At 39.6% G+C, this 24,246-nt stretch overlaps 3 protein-coding genes and 1 long non-coding RNA gene across 4 annotated transcripts; 2 read left to right on the top strand and 2 right to left on the bottom strand.

Annotated features, from left to right (window-relative positions):
- Nucleotides 1–2,231: 2,231 nt before the first annotated feature.
- Nucleotides 2,232–6,034, bottom strand: nxt2 (nuclear transport factor 2-like export factor 2). The gene is made up of 4 exons (XM_017419709.3): nucleotides 5,881–6,034; nucleotides 5,638–5,724; nucleotides 3,236–3,380; nucleotides 2,232–3,054 (listed from the first exon to the last, which is right to left on the bottom strand). Exons 1-4 carry the CDS (start codon nucleotides 5,893–5,895, stop codon nucleotides 2,870–2,872), a joined length of 432 nt encoding a protein of 143 aa, XP_017275198.1. The 5' UTR covers nucleotides 5,896–6,034; the 3' UTR covers nucleotides 2,232–2,869.
- A 239-nt stretch (nucleotides 6,035–6,273) lies between these two features.
- On the top strand, nucleotides 6,274–11,799 carry psmd10 (proteasome 26S subunit, non-ATPase 10). The gene is made up of 5 exons (XM_017419695.3): nucleotides 6,274–6,504; nucleotides 6,583–6,681; nucleotides 6,864–7,010; nucleotides 11,008–11,174; nucleotides 11,325–11,799. Exons 1-5 carry the CDS (start codon nucleotides 6,391–6,393, stop codon nucleotides 11,476–11,478), a joined length of 681 nt encoding a protein of 226 aa, XP_017275184.1. The 5' UTR covers nucleotides 6,274–6,390; the 3' UTR covers nucleotides 11,479–11,799.
- A 4,705-nt stretch (nucleotides 11,800–16,504) lies between these two features.
- LOC119617345 lies at nucleotides 16,505–18,069 on the bottom strand. The gene is made up of 2 exons (XR_005233580.1): nucleotides 17,493–18,069; nucleotides 16,505–16,763 (listed from the first exon to the last, which is right to left on the bottom strand). It is a non-coding gene; the product is annotated as an uncharacterized LOC119617345 (long non-coding RNA).
- An 894-nt stretch (nucleotides 18,070–18,963) lies between these two features.
- Nucleotides 18,964–23,934, top strand: LOC108237932 (X-linked inhibitor of apoptosis). Its single transcript, XM_017419673.3, has 8 exons — nucleotides 18,964–19,102; nucleotides 20,156–20,402; nucleotides 20,512–21,073; nucleotides 21,204–21,303; nucleotides 21,424–21,502; nucleotides 22,094–22,133; nucleotides 22,268–22,441; nucleotides 22,819–23,934. The coding sequence occupies exons 2-8, from the start codon at nucleotides 20,163–20,165 to the stop codon at nucleotides 23,010–23,012; spliced, it is 1,389 nt and encodes a 462-aa protein (XP_017275162.1). The 5' UTR covers nucleotides 18,964–19,102; nucleotides 20,156–20,162; the 3' UTR covers nucleotides 23,013–23,934.
- Nucleotides 23,935–24,246: the final 312 nt, after the last annotated feature.

Below are 24,246 nucleotides of genomic sequence, written 5' to 3'. Positions count from 1 at the left end.
CAGCATTATTTATTTATTTTTTTTCTCGTCCATACAGGGTCAAATATACAGATTCACACCCTTTAATATTTAGTTAAATGTCTCTTAGCAAGTTGCACCTCAGTCACTGTCTGTCTGCAGTCACCAGGGAGCTTCTAGCACAGTTCTGGCTGGATGTTTGTCCATTCTTCTCGGCATAATTAAAATAATTTATTATTTCGTTTTTAATTAAGTTGGTTGGATTCCCGGTACAGCTTTTAATCAGAGTCCACAAACTTTCAATATGTTTGAGATCGGGGCTTTGGGAAGGCTGATCCAGAAGCTTAACGTTAGTCCGCTTTATCCAATCAGAAACCAGGTTTGATGTGCTCAATTCAGTTTATTTATACAGCGCCAAGTCGCAACAAAGGTCGTCTCAGGGCACTGAACAAAAACTGTCACATATTACAAAAGCCAGCTAGTAAAAGGTATCTGAAGAAGCCAGCAGAATGTGTTGAATCTTAACTTTTTATGCTGAAAAGGAGAAATGAGCAGCTGCAGTCGAACACAGTCACTAGCACGAAGTGAACGGGTTTTATCGATTTAAGAGTTCTTCTAGACTCGTCCCCACCCCTTATTGAAATATGTAGGTAAATGGGTGTAATTTGAGCCTGTTTGTATAATTCTGACCCTGGGTAGATTAGAGGAAAATCTACAGTAAGTTAGAAAATGTCACTGGCGTTGTTTGTTATTTGTCCGTTCCACTCTATAGAAAGAACAGTTCAAAAAAATTATTAAAAGACTCAAATTAATATGACATTAATGCCCCTGATGAGTGACCACAGCAGTCTGTTTTTATGTACATAACTTTATCAAGTAAATCTACCTGATGACAGTCTTTATTCATTCAAATGTATGTAATTTTTTTCCCCCTGCTTTCTAAATGTTCTACAAATTTGTCAAACATTTTGTTCCCAGAGTCCAGCTTATTGGCCACAAATCAAATGATACGCACATTTTTTTATTGTGGGAGCTCATAATGAAATCAACAGAGTGCTGCTGTAAATGTTTTGGATCAGATAGGGCGAAGAACACTCCTCTGAACTTGTCCTCTCAGGAACACAGTGTGTGTTTCTGACTCACTCAGGACTTTTAGTCCTGATCACTGATCCGAAGCCTCACTTACGTAGTCATCGTAAAAAAGAGATGATTCTGTTTGAATCCTAAGATATCAAACTGTTTAATGTGTGTGTGTGTGTGTGGGGGGGGGGGTCGTATGTACATATACAGACACAATTGATGAGTTAAAACAATATTTTATGAGGCTTAAATGGGTCATGTTAAATGTTTAGATAATGTAGAAATATTTTGATTCTTATATTAGTTGTACTATGACAAGGTGATTATAGTGCATATTCTTGGTTTTATTTTAAACATCCTTTTGGCCACACTGATTTATTTTTTTTAGGAATCACAGGTTGTTAAATGCTTTTCATTCCTTATTATCCAAAAATGACCGAATGGCTTTTTCATAGACAGCTTTGGGTCATTCCTTCATCAGTTAGGTGAGGACAACTATCAGCTGCGCCTTCCACAAATGCTGCTTAAAGCTCTATCAGGCAAAGAAGTAGCCAGATGTGAACACCATCCAGACTTGGTGTCAATCTGTGGTCAGATTATTCAAATTTTATTTTTTTGAAAACCATGGACACTTTGTCATCTGTACACAAGAGAGGGACCATCCAGCCTGTTGTCAGTGTACAGTTCAGAACCCTGCCTCTCTGATGGTATGGCGGTGCATTAGTGTTTATAGTATGGACCGCTTACACATCTGGAAAAGCACCATGAATGCAGAAATGTATATCCAGGTTTTAGAACAATGTGTGCTCTATTCTTTTTCAAGAAAGGTTTTACATATTTCAGCAAGACAATGTAAAACCACAGGCTGCCTCCATTCCAGCAGCAGGGATTCGTAGTAGAGGAGTCCAGGAGCTGAACTGACCTGCCTGCAGTCCTGACCTCTCACCATTTGATGCATCATGAATCAAAAAAATCCAGCAAAGACCTGGAACTGTCAAACAGCTAGAATCCTCTATCAGGCAAGAATGGGTCAACATTCCCTCTAAAACTGCTGCTCTCCTCAGTTCACAGATGTTAAAAGAAGATGTGATGCTTCACAGAGGGAAACATGACCCTGGAACAACTATTCTGAGATGTGCTGCTGCCTTTAAATTCAAAATCACATTTCTTTTTCTAAAAATTGTACAACTTCATTATTTAAACATTTCTTTATTATGTTTCATTGTGAGTAAAATGCTGGTTTATGGAATTTGCAAATCATTTCATTCTGTTTTTGTTTACATTTGACACAAATCCAACTTTTTGGAATTGGTATTAAAGACTAAAATATAGTTAAAAGAAAAGAAAAAAATGACATATGAGGAAACAATCTTTAGCTACCACTGGTTTCTTCTCAAACAGTTACAAATGTAGCTTGTCTTGTGTGTATTTGTCTAACAAACCTGAGCCTCTAGACAGAAGAGATGTACAAATAAAACAGTTTGTAGTTCTTAACTCGTCCTTTTAATGTAAATGTCTCCGACAGGTTTAACCAATAATCAGGATGTAAATATAACTATATGTTTACCCAAATTCTGTCAGCGCCCAAATAATTCTGGGGAGAGAATAAATAAGCGCACCAGGAAACAGAAATCGTGAACAAAATGCTCTTAATCGCGTCTTCGAGCCCACAGCGCAGCTGAAGTGTTTGAAAATTTTAATTTGCAAATTCAAAAAACTGCTTTCACTATAAAATGTTTCAAGAAAGTAAAAACACAACATAAAGATACAAATGCCACAAGATAATTGCTGTTAAGAATTCAAGCCAACAGTGACAAAGGCGAGGGCAACCTCAGCTGTTCCAGTCCTGAAATCGGAAACAGTCACTTGCGATCTTCCAGACAGGCTGGTCGTTGTTGGGCGAAGCCTGAGCCGTGAGGAGAAAATTCTGGTTGAAGAAACGCTGCTTGTTGCCTTCAAACTTGACTAAGCCGCCAGTCACCACCAGCAAAGCAGTCTGGCCTTGGGTTGCATGTTCTGGGAGTGAAAGGTAATAAAAATGAGGCAGAGGAAGCTCAATTTCATTAAAAAGGTATTAAAACATTGTGTAAGTAGTTTAAAACTTGAATATTTTCCAATGTGTTTGACATTTCAACGCCCTAAATAACAAAGTTGTCTTTGAGTGATGATTGGAAGTGTTTCATGTTGCCTCACTGACCGTGAACCGGCTGACAGTCCAGCGTTTGAACCTGGAACTCGCTCGATGGCAGCGACTCAAAAAACTCGCTCAGCGCATCCTGTCCTGACACCGCCGTCCCGTTCCACACCAAGGTCGCCTTGTCCAGGTAGAGCCGGGTCAAGTTCTGAAGCAAAAGAATCAATCAGAAAAACAAATAAACCATCAAAACATCAAAAAACATGCTCGACGGTCCCTCTCCAAAATACAAATATATATATATATATATAAAAAACATTACAAGATTTACAGCACCTTTTTCCTTTAAATTTGAATTAAAGTGGTGCCAAGAAATGGTAAACAGGCAACACTTTGCGAAATGTTGCAAATCAGAGCAAGACTGCTCTGTTTTACTGCATGTACATTCTAGTTAAAGACATTTGGTTCAAACCTGTGTTCCTCAACTCATGGCCACTGGGCCGTATCTGGCCTGTGAGAGCATTCCAACCAGCCCACAGTCATGCCTGAACCAACGACAGCGCGATTCACATTGACGAGGGAGTTTTCAAAATGTCTCCCGACGTTTGTGACGGTTCTCAATTTCCACGCGTGTGTCGCAGTGGTCTGCGGTCTTGTCACTTGAATTTTGGACGTGTTCAAATTTTTTTTTTCCTCTTCAAATAGATTTGTCACAGGCACCTCAAACTGGTCTCAGTTTAGTTTCTGTAACTTTAGCGCACTCGAGCTGCATCTCCTCCCTGAAAAACCACCCGAGGGCTGCCACCTTGAGCATCCAGGTCTAATCATGCAGATGATTTAAAAAACGGGTCCAAATTTTATGTCAACAATGTACTTCAAGTAGAATAAATCATAAATGGCTGCCAAGGTGGCAGGTACAAAACAAGTCAAGGCGGATAGAACATTTCAACAACAAAATGGCATGGTCTAAATTATGATTTTGCAAGCCGTGCACACTTAAATAGGCAGTGATTAATTTCAAAAACTGAATGCACGAAATGCAACCGCACAGCTCGCTGGTTGCTGTGTTGCAAACACTAAGAGTTCAGTGAGACTGCACCTGAAACTGCTTATTTTCTTGAAATTTTTGGAGCAACCAACTAGAGGTAAATAAGCAGCCGGTAAGAACCATGCCCGTAAAAACAAACCCTTACTGTTTAATGAAGAGGAAATGCAAAGAGAAATGTAAAATTGAAACAAGAATGTCAAAAGGAAATACAGAAATAAATATGCTTGAAGACGCAGAAAAAGGGAAACAAAAATTAAGAAGGAAACAAACAAATATATACATCCAGGATAAAAACCAGGGAGAAATAAAAATTCAAACCAAAGAATGGCTTTAATTTTAATAGAGTGTAATGTTATGTTAGGATATTTAGTCATTTAAAATTTTGGATATTTATTTTTAGACAGAAGACAGACTTAGATGGAGGAGGACGACTCGATGTGGCGACTCCTGAAGTTGTCTAAGTAGCTATTTTTAAAATGAAAACTGTAAACGGTAAATCATTTGTTCATTTTAAAAGGAAACAAAACGTTTTGCTAATCATATTGTTTTTGTACATATTTACTATTCCCCACCAGAGGAAACGAAAGGGCGATGACGTTTTTCTCTTTGTGTGATCATTTGTCCGTCGCGTTGGCAAAACATTTTGTGAGCCACTGAGTGGACACGAAGAAGCGTTTAGAAAGAAATCCCTGGACTTTCGTCTACAACAGTGGAGTTGACATTCCAGATCCACAGCGAAGCAACCTTAGCAAATACAACAAATGGCTCATCCAGTTTTACAGATATTCACCAAGAATTTGGTGTGATTATAGCTGAGTGTCATTCCCAACACATACTCCGAGTGTGACATCTCACAACACTGCATGACATCGAACATATCGTTGTTTTCAAGGTTTGTCCAAAACGGCTTCAATGCCATCATTTCTCAACATGAGATGATTTTAGTCTGTTTTGGCATGAAAGGCAGATATGTAATGTTAGGAATTTATTTGTAAATAAACTTAATGAACTAACTGAACTTTAATCTTTTTTTTTTTTTTACAAATTTGGACACCCGATGACATCAAGCAAAGGCCATTTCAACCTCATTTAACATGTTTGATGATTGAGGTTGGTTGTCCACTTTTGAAAAATAACAGAAAACATAAACGACTGAATTACATATATCAAGTCTTCTACATTTGAATTTTAAATAACATCAAATATGTCTTTAACAAAACAACAACAGAACTGTAATTAAGATGTGGGTTATAAGTCACTGCTCCCTGGTGATAAAACTGTGTAACAGCAGGTTAATTTACATGGTTAAGTAAGCTTATTCCCCTCTAGTTCATCCTGATGCATTCATAAATCTTTGTAAAAACAAACAATACAGTTTTTTGTGTTTCAACAGAAAGATTTGGAGGACAAAACTCACCCTCCTTTTCTTATCCATGCAATCATAGTAAATGTTGACAAACTCTTCAGAATATCGGCACGACTGGTCGACATGGGTCCTGAAATCCTGAAGTGACAGACACGTAATAAACACCTTATCTAAACTGTGTAAAACATAACAATTTTTAACTTTAACTTACTATATTTAACTGCTAAAAACAGCAACAACGACACGTGTGACTGCGAGCTGTTTGAATAAAAACATAAACGGTGTTGAACTTACCAACGTGCTTGCCATGTGTACAACTATTAAAACAACAAACGAAACCAAAAATAATAGACAAAATTGTGAAGAATTAGGTATAAGGATTCAAAGTTGACGCTTTTTTTCTTCTTCATTTAGCAAACAACGCATCCATCTTGGAGCATATTTTACTTCTTCCGGGCAAAATGCGCACCTTTCAAAATAAAACGTTTCTAGTTTCGTTCAAACCCAATTAAACTTTATTGTCAGATTTTTTGTATTTTATAATGCATTTTATAGACACTTTTACAGTAATATATGTAGTACATTAAATATAAAATTAATATATTCTTACTTCATGCGTAGATATGCCTTGTCTGTCTTGTGAGCGCAGACCTGGTATTTTACTTTGAAGAGAACAGCATCGACCCATGCGGAAGTAGAGATCATAATTTCCTGAGTCATTGCGCCTGTGTTTTGAACGCAGCAATTTCAAATTCATCACAAGTTTCCTACAAGTTTTACCCAAACGGTGATAAAAATTCACCCATGGAGGGTTCTGTGTCGAATGTGGAGGTCTGCAACTTAGCATACAGCGGGCAGTACGAGAAACTAAAACAGTGTGTTTTGTCTGATAAAACGCTTGCCTGCAAAACGGACCAGGTAAGAGTGTTATAGTGACACAGCGAAACCAGCAATCATTTTTCACGAGTCCCTGCTGAAAATAATATACGTTTTCAGGACGGCAGAACCGCTCTGCACTGGGCCTGTTCAGCTGGCCACACCGACATCGTGACGTTTCTGCTCGAATTAGGAGTTGACGTGAATCTCCAAGATGATGTATGTTTGTTCATTGTTAGTTTCTTTTTTAAATTTAACAGCTTTGCAGAGCAATAAAGGATCTTTGATAAGAGGTGATGCACTCCATCATCTGAAAGTGACACCTCACGTTTAACGTGATGAGGTAAATGTTATTTCAGGGTATTGCTAAGAGCGTGTGTGGTGTGTCCTTCACTCCCCAGGCCTCCTGGGCTCCTCTGCACATTGCTGCCTCTGCAGGTCGAGAAGACATCGTGAGAGCTCTGATATGCAAAGGAGCTCAGCTCAACTCGGTCAACCAAAATGGGTGCACCCCGCTGCACTATGCCGCCTCCAAAGACAGATATGAGGTAGTGTTTCCCGCTTGCAGTGGCAGCTACAGAGACCACATCACATTCCATCTGTCTATTCATCCGTTCATCCATTCATCCATCCACCCCTTCCACTTAGTCCTGCTCTGGGTTGAGGTGTGGCTGGGCTCGAACCCAGCTTGTTCCTCAGTTTGTTTTGCACTCGCTCTAAGATCCGTTTTAACGAAGACGACATCCTAGCAGCAATCGAAGGAAGGCATGCTCTTCCTCAATGGCTCTCTTTGTCTCCATTCGTAGAGTTTTTAGCAGGCGTGCTTGTAGAGCACAGATCACGTTAGTATGTTGAGAAAAATGGGAGCTCTGGTTTGCCAAAACATGGAAGTCGCTGACGGCTGTAAAGTAAAAAGAGTCCAAAAGTAGATTATAAAAGCTCAGCTTTACACCTCAGTCTTGATCCCCAGTGAAAGTAAAATTGCAATTTCATCTGAAGCTCAATGTTTTTGCCTTTTTTTTAAAATCTCTACTAAGCTCTCTCTGAGTTAGACTGTTGTCCAGGGTCTGTTTCAGAGTTTCTTTTCAAATATTTAACCATGGTTTATTTTTACATCCTGATATCCCCGCTTGTTGCATTCATCATTAATTCTATTGTCTTTGCTTAACCATTTTATTATTATTCAATTGTTATTATTATATAATTTTTGCGCTACCTACTGCCACCCAGTGGCGGGACAGGGTAATAAATGACTCTGTCCGCTGCATTCAGTTAAAGGGGAAATGAAATAAAACATAAAAATGAGTTTTTGCGTTTTTCCTTTAGTTCAACGTCATCATGAAACACCCCCCCCCCCCCAGTGGTCCATTTGTCTGATTTCAAACATTAATGACTTGTTTTTAGAGTTTTTGTGTCAGAATCCGGAAGTGGGCTGATTGTGTGGGCGGGGTTACCTCCTTTGTTGGTGACGTAGGAGGAGGCGGGGCCAGTTGTGGCAGACCGCTGCAGGACAGCGGAAGTTACTGTCGGGTTTTATCAATCAAAATGGAAGCAGAAGAAGAAGAAGCAAGTTTCGTTAACAAGAGTATCGGTTTAAAGAGTATCAGGGGTTTTTTTGGGTTTAGAGTGAATCTGTGGGAAACTGGAGCCCCACATTTCAAGGAGTTTCCCATCTGGACAATTAGAGGCGGCCAGTGTCGGTCCAGCAGCAGCAGACGGCCAGCCGCTGTCGAACCTGCATGGTTTTTTTTTTTCAATCTTTGATTATTAATTTTAAATTAGTGTAAATTTATTCAAATGAGAAACTGGAAACAAGCACCTTTTATGACTTTCTTTTGATTTTTTTTTTATTAGTTTCAAAACAGTTTTCATTTCCCCATTAACCCCTTGATCACCACTGCACTCTGTACTCTCAGGTCAGCAGGTTGTCCACATGCAGGCTTTTGCTTTGGTTTAAGTTGATTTTACAAATTTATCCGTGGCTTTCTGCCAACATATTTATAGTTCTTCCTACATGTCAGATAAACAAAGCAGCCACAGCCTACATGATACACTCTATAGTGAGAGTTCGTTCCCTGTGTATTTATTACAAAGCCAAGAAATTATAAATCGATACAGAACTTCTAAGTTATTAGTGAAGGACTGTAACAGTAAGTTTTGGGAACAAAGTCAAGTCACTGTTTCGTCCGGACTCTGGAGTGAGTAGCGCCCTCCATCGTCCGTCTCCTCAGTTGAAGTTTGAGAAAGGAGATGAAAGTCCGCTTCGTCACTCACGGACGTTATTAATCTAATTGTCAGGTTCCCGGAACTCCAGAGGGAAGCCGAGGAGGGAGACCATTCAACCTGATCATCTTTTTGTTACCTTTGGCTTCTCCCTGTTGAGACCTATAACATACACTCACATTTTGTCATCATTTTAGCATTCTTTTGGTATGAAGAAAGCTTAGACAAAACGGGCTGCAACAGGACCCGGAAACGTGTAACCTAACTCCACTTAAGGAATTTGAAGTTCTTCTGGGAACAAAAACCAGCATCACTGGATACTTGTTCTTGTTTTTAGTTTTCTATTCTGCTTTTATCTGATCCTTTAATAGAATTACATGTTGAACTGTACTGACTGTATTTGTTTGTAACTATATTTTTATCTCGTTTGTTTGCTTGAAACTGGTTTCCCTTGAGAATGAGATCCAGGGTTCCAATGAGATTTGTTTCTTTAGGGACAAAAATAATTATTGTTTGTGGTTTTTTTTTGTTGTTTTACTTGAATTTAGAAACGGAAGATTCCAGGTCCTTCAGGCAAATATGTTGTCAAAACAAGCTTTTACTAATTTAATGAAACTAGCATTCCTTGAAGGAATGCACATTGCCCGCCACCTTGCTTGATCTCATGTGATCTGTTAGCGCTCAAAGTATGCGTTGCAAATGACTCTCGGCTGCTTCCTCACTAAATTTTAGCTCCGTATCGGTAAAACTGACTGAGTTGGAGCCATTTTTTATGTTTGACTAGGTCAATTCACTGTGGTGGCCGTCTTGAATGGTTTTGACTCGAAAAGGGAATCAGTTGTAGATTCATATCCACTTCTTACTTTCTGAGAGTTTCATCTAAGTTCATCCAGTGGTTCATGAGATATTTTTGCTAACAGACAAATAAAGGAACCCAGACACAGGTAATTACGTGATCGCACGCCTTTTAGCAGGAGACATGAAACCTGGATATCCTCCAGTTAACTGGGTAAATATGTACCAGGATGTTTCCTGATAAAATCACTCATTTTAAAGATGTAGATTTAACTCATTTAAAGCAAGTCTCACTTCAGCAGTACTATAAAATAAGCAGCTTTGATCAAAATAATAAATATTTAATGCAGTTCAGTTTTCAGACTGGCTTCTCCACTGAAGATTGAAAGAATACAATATGGGATTTACTTATTTTTTTCCCCCACCATCTTGCCATCTAAGCAGTTTTAGGTTCGTGTGATGAAGCAGCAGGAATCCAACCTGTTTTTTCTCAGTGCACTAGTTCCTTTTGTTGTTCTCAGCAGCTTTGTTGCTAGGTGTGGCTTTTTATTACGTAAATCAAACAGTTTGTGTAGAAAATCCACCCTGAGAAGGTGTTCTGTTAAAGCGTTGTAGGATCAGTTTCATCCTCTGAAGGAACAATTTGTTGCTAATTGTTGAGAAGTGTTCAGGTGGAGCAGAGAATACTCTTAGGAGTCTAAAAACGGTACAGAAGATTTGGAAATTCTGCATCACTTTACGATAATGCACAACACAGGGAATAACTTGAAAGAGCTTTTTTATATATATATATATTACGTCCTCCACAATCTTAACAATTAGATCTTTTTTACTTACTGTTTGATTTTCTAATTGGCCACCGTCAAAAGGTGGGTGAAACTGTAACTGCCTCTATGCATGTGTTTGTTTTTCCTGATTTTATCGAAAGTCTCAGGAAATAATCAATTAATGTGCATTTATCTAAGATTGTTGACACAGCTTATCAACCCTAGCACGGCACACACACCAATGTTCTGCAACTCTGTCAGTTTTCCAGATATTGAGCTAAAACTTGGCGTGGTGGTAGATGAGAGTTATCCAAAACACGTACTCTGAGCCGGATCTCGCAATATCACACGTAATGGCTAAAACTCCATCATTTGTTAAGGTAAGATTTTCTTAGTTTATAACTCTGACATGAAAAGCAGTGGGTGATATGTATTCCTGTAAGGAATGCTACGCTTTTGATTTTCTCTGCGTTTAAGAGGGTGGAACAACAATCTCAAACACCAACCGAAGAATAAAATACAAATAAATATGGGTAACAAGTCACTCTCGATAAGATCTTTTTCCACCAGTTTCAGCAAGCCACTTCTCTCCACGAATGGTTAAATTTTCCACCACCGTGTGCGGATTGAGTGGTTCCTTTCAGAAACCAAAAGCACAAGTTGAGATAAAACGTTTTCCCGTGAAAGGAGAAGCGCCAAGGCCTGACTTTTATTCCCCGCGAGTGACGTGGTTTCTTGTCCTTTTTTTTTTTTTTTCCAGATCGCCTCGTTGCTGCTGGAAAACGGAGCAGACCCCAACGCTACGGACAAGCTGGATTCCACGCCCCTCCACAGGGCGTCCGCCAAGGGCAACTACCGGCTCATCCAGCTGCTCCTCAAACAGAGCGCCTCAACAAACATCCAGGACTCGCAGGGCAACACGCCGCTGTATGTGCCCAGAGAACTTTTTTTTTTTTCCCGCTTCTCCTCGGCGGTATCAGTCACGCGGTTTGACGTCGGTTATAGGGGGAAAATTTTTTTTTTTTTTTTTGCTGAACGTACAAAATTTCAGTTTTCTCTTTTTCTTTCTCTTCACAGCCACCTTGCATGCGATGAGGAGCGCGTCGAAGCAGCCAAGTTGCTGGTGGAACACGGGGCCAGCATTTACATTGAGAACAAAGAGGAGAAGACCCCGCTCCAGATCGCCAAGGGCTGTTTAGGAAACCTACTGCGTCGAATTGTGGAGGGATGACGCTTTAGCAGACCTTGTTGTTCACGTTTTGACTGCAGTCCACACCAGTGCCACGATACATCCTTAAAAATTGCCATTCCGCTCAGTCCCTCTCGACCGGGTTCGGTATGAGACACACGGACTGGTGCCAGGTGGAGCATGAGATGGTTGGACCGTTGACCCTCATCAGCTCCTCGATGGGGTTTTATTTCATGCAGATACTATATGTCTGATGGAAAACCATTGTCTCATAAACTAAGTGAAATACACGTATTTATTGTGACTAATGGAAACAAAATGTAACACGATCTATTTCAAATAAATTTGTTGTTTACAAATTCACATTGTCTTGTGTTAGTTGAACGAAACCACATTTGTCCACCATGTAGAGCAGTGGTCTCCAACCCTGGTTCTGGAGTCCTTTTTAATTTTTTTCTCTGCTCCAACACACCTGATTTGAATCAATGGGTGATTAACAGACTTCTGCAGAACATGAAGAGGTAATTTAACCACTGAATCAGGTGTGTTGGAGCAGAGAAACAAGTAAAACATGCAGGATAGTGGCCCTCCAGGAACAGGATTGGAGACCCCTGATGTAGAGGGAAAACGTGCACTCCCGTCGAAGGTCTGACTCCTGTCTTTTTATGCAATCACTGATTTATTTATTTAATTTTTTTCTCACCCTAACTGTAATCATGGAGTTCCGTCAGGGTTCTGTGTTTGGACCCATATTTTCATTTTGAAAAAGGTTCTTTTTAGGTAAAAAAGTTCAGCAACACTCGTTTTTGCTAAACAGATTGGTCAATTATACACTCAAATATAAGCTTTTTTGTTTAGTTTAGATAAAATTTTATGCATGAATTGGATACGTTTTCAATTAAATTAGTTCCAAATTAAAGTTATCCAGAACCACTTGGTGCAGGGCAGCAGCGCTAACCCACTGTTCCACCGTCCAGCTACCTTGACTGCGGTTCTGCTTCTTTTGAGCTAATTCTGGACCAGGATGTGAACCTGAACTCATTCCTGAGTCCTTGGTGTACAGTATGGTATTTCATTCCCTTGTGTAGCACTTCCTACTCCCTGCTTCCCCCTTCAGCTAAGAGAACTTCTTTGTTCTTTTATGTGGGACGTTACGTCAACGGCACAAACCACATTCTCTCCATGACGGTCACCCATCCACCTGAGATGCAGTGTTAGCACCCAAAACTAACCGTAACAGTCACAACTAAACTTAAAAAACATGCAGTGAACTTTATAGGTTGATTCCCTAAAGATCTTAAAAGCTGTTTTAATGGGGTTTTTAGTAATTCCACCAATGACTAATTTAAATTCCTGAAAAAAAAACATTTTTATTTCAGTTGCCAACTCAGACGAGTCGCATAAGATATGATATCTGGGGCTAAGGTGACACAAAGCTTGAGTAATCTTTCATTGCTTTATGTTTTGCTTCTACTCAAGCAAACTTTTAATACCCATGACCATTTTCAGAAAGATGTTTTCTGTAAACATTTTCTTGGCACGGACCCAACTCTTGGAGGAATCAGCATGAAGCTTTTAAGAACACTGTACCAACTGCCAAGCAATGCTGTGATACTGATGCATTGCACAAAGTGGATGGAATAATTCTTCAGCTGCACCTCAGATCAGCAGCCAGATGGCTGAAACTTGGACACATTTTCACTATTAAGCATACAGTCAGCGTCCTAAAATCCTAAAACTCTGATTGCATCACTGTATTAATCACAGATAAAGTTTCTGGGGAGGGAACATTCATCACATAGCTCACATGTTGTTACCTGTGTATCATGAAATGACTGATAAACTTGATTAGTGCTCAGAATCTGTATGTCTGAACTCTGATTGAACATCTTCATAATCTTCCTAATCTCAGCTCAATCCTTAATTAGCATAATCTTGTCAAACATGATCACTCTTTCACTCCAGATGAAGCTGTGCACCAGGGGCTTTTAGGTTGCTTGCTCGGGGTAACTTTGACTGGCATTCTGGGTTTCTTATTTACAGAAAAGGACAAGTTCATCCCTTCTCTTTTTTAAGCTTTATCATCTAACTGTAAAATGTTTCTCCAGAAGACAGTTGGCCTGTCTGTCGAGCTCGAGGGCTCAAGCTTTCTTGGTCAGAACCTCTCAGTCCCGGTCCACCTCACTGAGGACCGGGACACTCCCAGCAGTTTTCAGTTCATAACAGTCATTTCACTATGCATAGGTAACAATATGTGAGCTACAAGAATGTTCCCTTCCTAGAAACTGTCTGTCAGATTACATGCTGATTGTATGCTAAATAATGAAACAAATGAAAAAGCATCACAAGAAGTACATCTATCGTTTAGTAAAACCGGCAGGTAATTTAAATAAAGTGCATCTTTTGTTCATTTCTCGGACTTTACATTTAATGGGGAGGAAGAAATTCAGCCTTTTATTGTTTTTTTATTTTTATTTTCACAGATAAGGAACTTAACTTCATGCTGATTTCTGCTAAAAGAATGAGTTCACTTTTAGTTACATGGTGAAACTCTGTTAGTGGAGATGAGATTTTTTTAAACAAGTCTGAGTCAATATGTGGACTCTGAGCCAAAGTCAAAAATGTGTTTAAATTGATTACCAAATAAAAAGTCATTATGGGAAATTTCAACATGGTTATATTTATCTAAAAATAAATTGCTATTCATTTACTAACGCTGGGGGGACATTAGAAGAATAAATATAGGTTTTTAAAAAGTGCACAAGTTTGGATTTAATGTGAATTTTCTTTAATCCATACAGGCTCACAATAATTCTTAGCCTCCAGCTAATATTTGGTTAAACGTCCCTTTGTAAGCTGCACCTCAACCATACGCTGTTTTTGTTGTGGTGACACAGACCTGGCTTTTAGGCATTGTCCAAATATTTTCAATGGGGCTGAGGCTGGGGCTTTGGGAAGGCCATTCCAGCAGTGTAAATTTTGACGGCAAATTTTGATTTAGTTTTAGTCATAGTCTTTTGACTAAAATGTAATTTAGTTTTAGTCATAATTTAGTCATCTGAAATGTTTTTAGTTTTAGTCGACTAATTATCATAAGAATATAGTCGACTAAATCTACAGTCAATTTAGTCGACTAAAATGTAAAGGGTGTAATTGTAAATACTTTTTCCATCAGTTCCATTGAATTTTTAACTATACACTTATACAAAATTAAACATTAATTTATCTGTTATGTAATATTATTAATGTTTGAATGTGAAATGTACACAAAAACAGATTTAACTTATTTATCTGCTCAGACCTTGCTTATTAAGCAAAACAATAACAAAATATAGATGACCTGTAGCCCTGCTCTACCTGGGGAAAAAACAAATAAAAAAATATTGATTACAACAAAATGCATTTTACATTCTTTCTAAAACTGGGTACCATAAAAACAGCAGTGCCATTAGTGCAAACAAACACCAAACGTAACAAAACAGCTAACTATTAATAATTTAGTATTCACAGGTTATTAATTGAACAGAAGAAATTTCAAAAAACAGTCAAAAAGAAAGTGCATAAGCTATAATGCCTGCTCTCCCTGAATTCAGTGTAAAAAAAAAAGCTGTAATTCAGTGTTTACTCTTAAATATTTCAGCTGACATTAAACATGTACAAAGAAAAATAGATAATCCCTATAACGCAATCATTTAAACAACATATTAGGAAACAAATTCTCAAAAAAAAAGTCTCAAAGGCTGCCAGTAACAAATAGTGCAAACACTGTATTTCAGCAACTTCAAAACAGTAACAGCTGACCTAACCTACAGCTCCATTAGTACATGGATCCAAAATCTGCTCTCTCAGCAATGACAAGAAAATACCACTTTTGTACATCACATTGTATCTTACAAATAGTTGCAATTTTTTCTATCCAAGAGCCATCAATGTGACCACATAGATTTATTTGTTTCTATTCATTTTAAGGAAAGCACTTCATGCTAATGTTACCCTTGCTCTATTGCGCCTGCCTCTGGTGAGGTCACCTGTAACACTAAATACCCTCTCTGCAAAGGCCTGAGAAGCTGGTATAGCCAGTAAATCTAATGCAAAAGGTTTTAGACTGATAAAAAGTGTCACTTTTTTCTAGCCAAAAGTCTATTCCTGTGTCACAGTCACGTGTGATGGGTTGTGAAAGTTCTTCCTTGTACTTTCTGATCTGCTGCCTCATGCTGCTTGTGGAGATCCTCTTTACAGACTTTGTGTGCCATTTTGAAAGAAACCTGAAGACTGGCTGCTTTGATGTGGATGGTGCTGCTTCTGGTTCCTCTGGTAACCTCCTGTTCTCCTCTCCATCATCTTTGGGCTGATCCTCATGTTGTGAATGTGGGTGTGTGACCTGGATCACATACTCCTCTGCCTGTTTCAGTAGTTCCTGTATATTTTCATCAGCCACATCAACAAGGGTTTCACACACTCTAGGGTTGACAAAGCAGGCAGCTGCTACAAGTGGTGAGAACTTTTCATCGGTCGGATCCAATATCCACGCAAAACGCTGGTTAATGCTTCCTTTCATTTTCCTTGCAAGAGCAACTAGGTCTCGATGGGTAGTGTTCTCTTCGAAGTCAGAAAGGTGGCTGAGCAGATCAAAGAGTGCAGGGACCACCAGGGACATGGACATGGTGTCACTTTGAAGGGTCCATCATTGGAGAGTCTTCTGAATCCTCAGAGGTTGTTTCTTCTCCCTCTGGTGTGGTTTGTTTAAATGCTGCCACCATGTTACTTCCATTGTCTGTTATTACTGTGATGATTTTCTGATTTGGTATGCCCCATTCTTGCATACATTTATCCACACATGCTTTGATTGACTGTGCAGTGTGTGGGTGGACTACTTGTTCAAGGGCCAACAATATGTGTTCTGGTTTACTTTGTTCAACACAAAAGTAGCAGGAGCTTATAGCCAGGAATGATGCAGTGAGCCCTGTTTTTGTCCACAGGTCAATTCCAATAGAGACTCTCCGTGCAGCAGCCAATCTGTTTCTAAATTTTTGTACTTCACTTTCATAATATTTGTCTATCAGATTGCTTATTTTTGTTTTTTTTGGAACAGTCAGCTTCCTATCTACTGCATCCATCATAAGAACAAAGTCCTCATCTTCAACTGTAGTTACTGGTAATCCAGTACACCCGATCCATTTAGCTATAGCTTCCTCTTTCGTCTGTTGTTCTTTAGAGTCACTTTTGTACTTTGAAGCACATAGAAGAGCTGCTGAAATATTCTGCTGGGATGCTGTCACTTTCTTTGCAGTCTGTGGCCCACTGTTTTCATCTGAGGTCTTCCGTAACTGCAAAGTGAATAAGAGAAAAAAAATTGAATCCTTGTTTTACCTTTTTATTTATTGTCTTCTATTTATTTAACCCATAAGAGCTCAGACTCATTTCTGAATAATGATACCAAGTTCAAAATTGAATCAGATAAATAAATTGAGCAGCTCATTAATGTTTTTTTTTATTTTTTATTGTGGGTACATGACTAAATATTTTATGGTTAAAATCCTGACCTGACACAAATAACACCACAATTTCATAATCTGTATTTTTAAAAAATGTTCTAGAAATCAAGTCACAACTAAATGTATAGAATGTAAGACCCTTAATTAAAGCATTTGAATGGTTAAACAGACTGTAGACACAAAAATACAGTTTTAAAAGGAGCTTGTTTTATCTCCAGCACTAACTCAGTAAACCTAACCTAGCTTCATTCTATAAATGAGGTCAAAACCACACACCGTCCTATAGTGATCCTCTCAGGATGTAATTAAATGACTGAAAAAGGGCTGTAAGGAACTTTACACCAACTTTTGGGTTAACAGATGAACTTATTTTATTATATTTTTGCTAGCTATCTAAAGCATTTCTTTACTACTGAGTAAATTTATGTCTTGTTCCTGTCGTCAACACTAACTAACTAACAATAACATTAACTTTAGAGAATAGCAGTGGTGTCTTTAGTACACAGTAGAGTTAAACACACATTTCGCTCATTAAATAACCATTAACATTACAATGCTTACCTTTGCATGGAGTTCTGTGTGGCTGGACTGCAGATGTCGTTTGAGATTTGTAGTGTTTTTGCCGGAGATGGTCGCCCCACATGGTTTGCACACAGTCTTGTTTTGCGCGACATCAAAGGAGAAATGTGCCCATATGTCGTCCTCTTTCTCCCCGCGGACATTGTGGATTTAACTTTGAGTCGAGCTCCATGAGTAACGCAGTTCACAGGACGGTCTTCCCGGGTTTTGTACAAATATGCAACCTACCGCGCTGCTGCTAAAGACATTGGTACTGATTGGATGGCCACCCCGCTTGTCCCGCCTCTCCACCTACGCTAAAGCAGTTATGATTGGATCTCTTCCCAACATGTCCCTACCTCTCACAAGACGAAATCAGTTCTGATTGGATGTCGTCCTTGCTAAACATTTTCGTCTCGTTTTTATTCGTTGACGAAAATGTCAGTTAATTTCGTCATCGTTTTTATCCTTTTACTATTTATTTTTTCAGTTATCGTCTCGTTTTCGTCTTGAAAAAAAGGTTCGTTGACGAAAACTAAGACGAAATATATTAGTCAACGAAATTAACACTGCATTCCAGAAGCTTGTTGTTAGTCTGATTCATCCCATCAGGAACCAGTTTTAATATGTTTGGGGTCATTGTCCTGTGGGTGCACTCAAATGTGTCTAAGTTTCAACCATCTCAACCATGATCCAAGGAGCATGCAGGAAAAAAAAAAAAAAACAGGTCTGGAAAATGAAAGGATGGACAGCAGTGAGCCTCGATTGTTTCTGAACATCCTAACCAATTTCAATTAAACTGAGGGTGGTAAACAATGGTTAATCCAATAAGTGCTGTAAAACAAATCTTTTATATGCTGGCAAAGAGAAACAGCAATTGTGATCTTTCAGGAGAAATTAATCGGCCTTGTCAAGTTCAGGGCCGTATTAATAGTAGCGGTTGTTTATATGGGCGATATGGCTCACTGGGGGTTAGATATGTATTGCAGATGTCCATAATTCAGTTCCTCATTTCTGACATTCTTCATATCCACTATCAACATCTCAGGTATCTCAAACAACATACTTCCTGAGACAAATTGTCACTTTTTTTTGCTCATGTACATTAGATTTTGAGCTGCAGAGATCCATTTGAAAAAAACAAACACAAAACTATTCCATGTAAAAACTCATTTTTCGATATCTTCAATACTGTTGTAATTGTTCAGTAGTGTTTTTGTAGATATCCCAATGCTGTTTGCTGGACTGCCATACCTAAATTGTGGGTTTCTCCCTTTGCTTGGGGGTGGCGTGGTTGCATAATGAACATGTATTAAAAAAAATCCCAGTACTTCTACTTAAGGGGCTCGCCCACTGCGCCATTTTTTCTCGAACCGCCTCTGTAATTAAGCGTGAAATAACCTGTTCTCGTGACGTCACCGGTAGGGGACAGACTTGGCCAGACGCTGCGGAAAAAAACCCCCAAAACACTCCCCTTTTGCTTTCACTTCCTGAAGTCGATGTTTATAAAGTCCTGCCTTTAATTCTCGTATTCCTCTCTGGCGGGGTGTTCTCATCGAGGAGTAATTGGAATTTACAACCCGAAGACCTGTCCGCAAGGCGTCCGAAGAAAGGTAAATGGCGAAGTCGTGCAAGGACAGTCGATGGAAGTAACGACGCAGCCTAGCGACGAAGCTAACGGCAGCTAGCAAACATTTGTAGTTTTTTTCCAGTGTCCGAGCGTAGACGTTACCAGTTAGGAGCAACGGTCAAAATCCAAACCGACTGTTTCTGCGTTACACGTCGACTTAGCGCACTTTTAAGCTCGTATGTATTTCTTTAAGGAACAAACTCGTAAAACGTGTTATGCAGCTGTACCAAAATGTCGATTTTGACTCAGCGCGAACAGCTATTTGAAGCTTATGGGCTCGATTTAAGCAGCAACCTATATATGTGTCAGCAGCGCGTGGATTTCCTATCACGTTGGGAACAAATTAAACTTTGAGCCAGTCAAGCCGAGCGTCAGAAAAGGCAAATAAATGCGCGAGTTAATGACGATGACAAAGTTAGGACACAGCTGTATTGCGAAACCGATTTAGTGCAAAGATCACGAGCCTTCATCAATGTCAACACTGTCCGAAACAACCCGTAGTCTGTTTATTGCCCTTACATGGCTGCCCTCGTTAAAGTTATTTGAATATGTAGTTTCTGAGAAAACACTTTCACGTGTGCCAAAATGTGAAAAATTCCCCCCTCATGAGTGTGCCAATGAAATTGCTGGCGTGCTTTCTTTATGAGTCACTTGTCCCTGAAACACATGTACCTTTTGATGACTGGAACACTGTGTCTCTTCTCCTTACAGCGTTTTATTTTTTTAATCATTATCTTTATGACACAGGCCTTTTTTTGTCACCCATTGAGCTGTGTTCTTATTTGTGCTCTAGAATAGAGCGTGTTGGGTTACACCCTTTTTACTGCCCTTCCGGTGCCCATCCCTGGCATGGAATAATCAAGCATAGACATGATTACAGTTTGGCTGCCTCTCTCTTAAAGGCATAGTGGCGAATCTTCATGCGTAGGAAGACGTAGGATATTTCAGATCTGGTATTTAAAGTATGCTCTTCTGTTCATTTCTCCAGACAGCGTGCCCCGGTACATTTATCCATTTGTTTGTTTGTTTTTTCTAGTTGAACTATGTGTGAGCTCAAACAAGATGGGTATTTGGAATCGGACTGCGAGCTTGATTTTTCCAAGCTGAACAACCGGCTGAGCTCGTTCCATGGCTCCAACCTGGCTCGGCAAGTTCCCGCCGACCGACTGGCCAGGGCCGGCTTCTACTTCACTGGCAACGGGGACCGTGTCTGCTGCTTCAGCTGCCAGAAGACGGTAGACAACTGGTGCAGCGGGGACACGCCAGTAGAAAGGCACAAGGAGGTAAATATATGTCAAGTTAAAAAAAAAAAGAGAGAGAATAAATCAAAGGTCATATTTTAGTTGCTGTTCTGCGTTAAATAACTGAGCACATCTTCCCTTCTTGCTACAGGTTTCTCCAACGTGCACGTTTCTCAAGTGCTGCCACCGACCCAGTTTTAACCCGTGTCTTGGCACCTCCCTGACTAATGGTTCCACCTACGACGAAGCTGCAGAAGACATGCAGTACCGCCTGTCAACCGGAGCTGTGGTTGATGAGACGCCCTACCCCATGGCCCCTCACATGAAGAGCGAGGAAGCCCGCCTGCGGAGCTTTTCCTTGTGGCCCCTTAGTTCTCCCATGAGGCCCAGGGACCTGGCTCAGGCCGGCTTCTACTACTTGGAGGAGGGCGACCACGTGCAGTGTTTCTGCTGCGGCGGCCGACTGAATGGCTGGGAGGCCGAAGACGTCGCTTGGGAAGAGCACGCCACGCATTTCCCCAGGTGCTTTTTCATCCTTGGGCACAACATGGGCAATGTGCCACTCCAGGAGGACGAGCAGGAGAGAGAATCCAGCCAAAATACGAATGCTCACGACTGGATGGAGAGTTTCGAGGGCAGGCTCGGCAGCTTTGCTGGTCTTCATCACCCCGTTGACCATGAGAGTCTTGCCAGAGCAGGCTTCTACAGCACAGGTACAACATAAAAGAAAACAAAAAATGTAAAAAAAAAAAAAAACGTTGCACAGCATTTCAAATCTGCGTGATTGTTTTCTCATATGTTGGTGTAGTGGTGAATTTAGATGTTCAAATTGTGTCTTTAAAGGGGTCGGTGATAAGGTGAAGTGTTTTCGCTGTGGAGGAGGTTTGAAAGGTTGGCAGCCTGAGGAAGACCCCTGGGAGGAACATGCCAAGTTCTACCCAGGGTAAGAGCGACCACACCTGCTTGTTCTTCTCAATATTTAGTCACCGCACATGCACACGTTTCTGTTGCTGTAATGCCTTTGTGCAAAACCCATAACTTGGGCATTTTTGTTTCACTATAGATGCAACTTCTTGTTAGAAGAAAAAGGAATAGAATTCATCAACAACGTCCAGCTCCAACAATGTCCACGTAGCAGTGCTGTAAGCATTATTCATGTGTTTTCTGATTACATGACAAACCATAGCCAGTAATTTTGTCTGCCAATCCGATTTTTCTTTTAAACATAACAAGCAAAGAAACAGATCTCTCCAACTAGGTCAGTAACTTTGAACAACCAGATTTGTAGGTTTGAATCGTGTTTAATCTGGTTTCTAATGACGTGCCTTTGTGTGGCTCCTGTGAGCAATTAGGACTAAAACAAAGACCTGGGATTACATGTATTAGAATAAAGATCAAAAACGACAACATCCTTTACTCAACCTTTAGTAAATTTTAGCTATGTTAAGTTACAGTCTGAACCAGCTAAAATAGTTTTTAAAATCAATTAGGTTATTTTGCTGTGTGTGAACTCATTGATTTTGCTCTTGATTGTCTCCTTTTGCACACAATGCAGTGTTAAAGATGGCTTTTTGATGTGCTTTATGTTGTGTGGGCAAGATAAAATACTTAACTTTTGGTTTTTTAAGGTTTGTGGAAGTCAATGTGAACCCAAGTGTTTGTCAGTAGTAATGACAGCTACATTTAGTTTATTTAACATGCTGAAAATAACTGGGACCCTGTTCTACTTCCAGAATCCGAGTCAACAGAATGGACCATCAGGCAATGGAAATGGTAAATGTTCATATATTTTAATAGTTACTTTTGATTAGAGGGGGAAAAAAAATCAAATTTTCAAATTGAGCACATGTAACTGGCTAAAAGTCTGAGATGTAAACTGAAATATTTTGCCTCTCGATCGTTTTCAGGGATACCTCAGTCTCAGTCAGAAATGGCTCGGAAAGCCATAGAGATTGGTATTGAGCCCAGCATGGTGGAGAGGTCCATCTTGCAGAAAATTGACAGGACGGGCTCCGGTTTCTCCAACGTGGAAGCGCTCGTGGAGGACTGTTTGTCCAACACGGCGGAAAGTGAAATGCCAGGTAAGGTAGCGACACGTCCCATGTGTGTGATGAGGCATGTTTTTAGCAGAAATACAGGATGAGGAAACGTTTAAATGGCATCAGCTTTAATCTGAAACCCCTGTCATTTAGACATGATATGCTTTTTAATTGGATCTGATAGTTAATTACTTGTTAATGGCTGCAGGTTGGTTTTTTTTGTCATGTGATATTAGTGTTTCTCCAGTCAAAGTAAAAAAAGCCCCACGTACACAAATGGAATATAATGTACAGATTTATGTTTTGCCTTTTAGTCACATGGAGATAAAGTAATAGTTGCTGTATGAAAATAATCTTGCACAAGGGTGCTAATGTGTATGTGTGTGTGTATATTTATTTATTTAACCTTTTTCTTTCAGATGAGGACCCACTGGAGAAACTGCGGAAGCTGCAGATGGAAAAACAGTGCAAAATCTGTATGGACAGAGATATCTGCATCGTCTTCCTACCATGCGTTCACCTGGTCACTTGCAAGCAGTGTTCCGAGTCGCTCACCAAGTGTCCGATCTGCTGCAGAGCCATAACGCAGAAGCTCAAGACCTACCTCGCTTAAGGCTTAAAGGAACAACAAACCCTGCCATGAAAATGCTGCTTTCCTTTTAATGATGTTGTGCCCGCCACACCTGACACCTCAGTAAGAAAGCTCCCAGATTGAACCTTGTGTGGAGTGTGTATGTTTCTGTTTATGTGTGTGTGTCCCAGGCATCCTGGTTATATCCCACAGTCCAAAACATGCAAGTTGAGTGAACTGGAGGTCCAAGCTGACTGTGTGAGTGTGAGCGCACGTGGTTGTTTCTCGTCTGTCTGCGTCAGGCCTGTGAAAGACGGGCGACCTGTCCAGGGCGTAATAAGCTCCAAGATTCACCACGACCCTTAACAGAGCGAGGTGGATATGGAAAAGAATTGAATGTTGTAATTTAACAATATATGTATAATAGGTGTTCTGTATTTTAATAGTTGTTATATATATTGTAATTAAATATTTACCACATATCACAAGAAATATTTTCACAATCACTACTATTGTAAAAAGTTGTTAAAAGGATAATTTTAAAGGTAGCTGAAGTGCTTTTTGTTTTATTTTGGGTCATTCCTAACAGACTTTTAAAAACACACTAAAGGACAGCTCTCATTATGTGACACTTTTAGATTAGAGGTGTGTTTCTTTAGGTTTATATGTGTAATCATACATTATACTTTAACTGAGCTGGACAAAGGATGTCAAGCTAATCAGGTTTTTCAGTCTTTCATATCTGTAGTCTTGTGTATTTTCTTTTTAGATCTGTTTTTATTTATCAGATTAAAATAATCTGTGTCCTAATATTGTGAGTTGCTCAAGACTTTAAATAATAACTGACGAGCTCTATGTTAGGGCCCGGGTTTAATCGGTGTGCTATGATTATTTTTGTCATTCTGTCCTTTCAATTTGTTGTGCAACCAAAAATAAATAAATCTGAAGTGTGTTTGTCGTTAAACTGCAGTCAGTTCCTTTTTGTTTCAGCGGACTCATTTAAAATGGGTTGAAAACTTGATTTTTATTTTGATGCGGCCATTTTATGTTGACGTTTTACAGAAAACGTTAAAAACTCACGTCTGTGTTAACCTGAAATGGGGGGAGGGGGGGGGAACTTACTAATTAACAAAAGCAGCTTGGCTGCAGCAGCTGAGTAATTATCAAAAATTTATTGTAAATTGAATACAGATGTACAAATTTCTGGTGTGTGATGCAATTTTTGACGTAAAAGAACTATTCTAAAGGATATGTTTTTGTTTTTTTTAAAATTGTG

This window comes from Kryptolebias marmoratus, linkage group LG9, assembly GCF_001649575.2.
Source record: "Kryptolebias marmoratus isolate JLee-2015 linkage group LG9, ASM164957v2, whole genome shotgun sequence".
Taxonomy (NCBI): Eukaryota; Metazoa; Chordata; class Actinopteri; order Cyprinodontiformes; family Rivulidae; genus Kryptolebias; species Kryptolebias marmoratus.
The sequence above is the reverse complement of the archived record's forward strand: the minus strand, read 5'-3'. Positions and strand labels throughout refer to the sequence as shown.